We start from the raw sequence: 2,264 nt of genomic DNA on the forward strand, positions 1-2,264 counted from the left end.
ACACTTATTTAAAATGGCGGCACGACGATTTTTCTCGACGCATGGTGCAGAGAGTATGTGCACTTATATGCGTATTTCTTTTCTTTAAACGCACGTTATGAATGGATTAGGCAGTGAAATATCTTTCAAAATTAATAAAATTCATTATTGTGTTGACTGCGGCTGTTTTGTGTATGCGGTTTTTTCCGTAACTACAGATTACTGGGGACGAGAGTACTCCATTCGGCCGCTAATGGAGATCGCCGAACTCCCTTTGCGAAACGTCCCGTTTAACTTCCTTGGCGTAAGGGAGACCGTGTGACACGGACCGCATCTCCGTTGACGTAACGACGAGGGAGTTACACGGAGTTAGCGGGTGCCCGTGTGACAGGGGTATTACAGACTTTCCGGACCGGCCCTGCCCCTCATGAGGCCATCCGAAGGGCGAAAGGGGGAGGGGGGTGCCGAGCCCTTACTCTTAGCCTATGATTCAAATAGTCGAGCTTTCCCATTAAAACGTAATTCAACTCACCTGAATATGGCATAAACAACGATTGTCATGGCATGAAGGAAAAATGCATTGCTAAGCACATGTTTGAGAGCATGACCACCTAATATCTCCTGTGCGTGTTTTGTTTTTATTTATGCAGGCCACACAGCATGTTCCATCTACTACACCAAGTTCTACGTGGGACACGACAGAAGAGATGCAGGAAAGTTCAACAGACCCTGACAAGTGTGAAAATGGCGTCCTTGATCTCAGCTTACGTAGCCCTGCTTCGATGCAAGAGGAAAAAGAAAACGAGAAGCAGCACAAGAGTTGCCAAGCAGAAACAGAGGTTCGCCGTGTGGGAGTTCATTAGGAAGACCCCTATTCGATCACACAAATCGAGCATTCATATGCAGCTAAAGAAACCACATTCCAGTGCTCAGGAACCCAAACCATGCCAAGACCACTTTCCGAAGGTCTCTCTGAGGCAACCTGCAACTTTTAGACCGGGCTTGGACTAGATGGCTTTTGGAAACTGGTCACAACAGTGACTCGGTGTGGTCAAGTTTGTGGAAACATGACCATTGAGGACCAGGTATTGTTAACACTCATGAGACTTCGCTTAGGGCTTTTGTATTTTGACTTAGCACTGAGGTTTGGCACATCTGTGGCGCACACGGGTAAAATATTTCGCAGAATGATTGGAATTCTAGATGGCATTATGAGGAATGTCGTCGTGTGGCTGCCAATTGAAACAATTTTGGCAACAATGCCAAGGCAATTTTCTGAAAGTCAGTATGCCGACACCACCTGCATCATAGACTGCATGGAAGTCTACATGCAGCGGCCTAAGAAACTTTATCCAAGAGGGCAGACATACAGCCCATACAAGGATTGTAACACGGTTAAATTCCTCGTGGCAATTGCACCAAGTGGTTTTGTAATGTTTGTATCAAACGCATACGGTGGACGAGCTTCAGACAAATTTATTGTTGAAGAGTCTGGACTTGTTGACAACTTGACTGAAGGTCATGTAATCATGGCAGACAGGGGCTTTAGTCTGAGTGATTCCATGAAGAGAAAGGGCGTGAAGCTCAACATGCCAGCCTTCTCAAAAGGCAAGCTTCAGTTCAGTGAACGAGAGGCAACTCCTTCGAGAAGGATCTAAAACCTGCGAATTCACGTTGAACGTGCCATCAATAGAATTAAAGTATACAGAATTCTGAAGCACTCATTGCCAATACACCACAAGAAGTTGATGAACAGCATTGTTCTGGTGTGTGCCGGTTTGTGCAATCTGAAAGGACCACTTATTGCTGACTCGATTGAAAAAGATAAAGAGGAAAGTGAGAATTAAGCGGACCACATGCAAGACACAATTACCCTTTGGCATGCGAAAGTGCAATCATAACTAAATCTATTTTTCCCAGAAAATGTGCATTACTTTTATAATGGACCATGTATATATTTTGGATGCTGCGAAAGGACACTAGATTCAGTAACACTGTGTTTTACCCATTGTGTTCCATATGCAGCACATGATATCAAGCATTACAAACATGTGGTGACTGAAGCGTGCGAAAGTCCTCGCGAACTCTCTCTCTCTCTTTTTTTAATTCAACCTCAGCTACACCTCTAAGTGCTTGAGGTAAAATTTGCATGCTTTAAACATGGTTGCATGCACCGCTTGCTGCAGCGATATTTGCTTACATAAACAGAACTGTGTCAAGCAGAATTTTTATTGTATGCTTTATTGAAAAACCATTGCAAAAATAAAAATTCAATTTTACACAGT

At 43.9% G+C, this 2,264-nt stretch overlaps 1 protein-coding gene across 1 annotated transcript; it reads left to right on the plus strand.

Moving 5' to 3' along the window:
- The first annotated feature begins 668 nt into the window (after positions 1-668).
- LOC125759289 (uncharacterized) lies at positions 669-1,637 on the plus strand. The gene has a single exon (XM_049417701.1). It carries the CDS (start codon positions 1,047-1,049, stop codon positions 1,635-1,637), a length of 591 nt encoding a protein of 196 aa, XP_049273658.1. The 5' UTR covers positions 669-1,046.
- The last annotated feature ends 627 nt before the right edge of the window (positions 1,638-2,264 follow it).

The sequence above is a fragment of the Rhipicephalus sanguineus genome, chromosome 7, assembly GCF_013339695.2.
Source record: "Rhipicephalus sanguineus isolate Rsan-2018 chromosome 7, BIME_Rsan_1.4, whole genome shotgun sequence".
Lineage (NCBI taxonomy): Eukaryota > Metazoa > Arthropoda > Arachnida > Ixodida > Ixodidae > Rhipicephalus > Rhipicephalus sanguineus.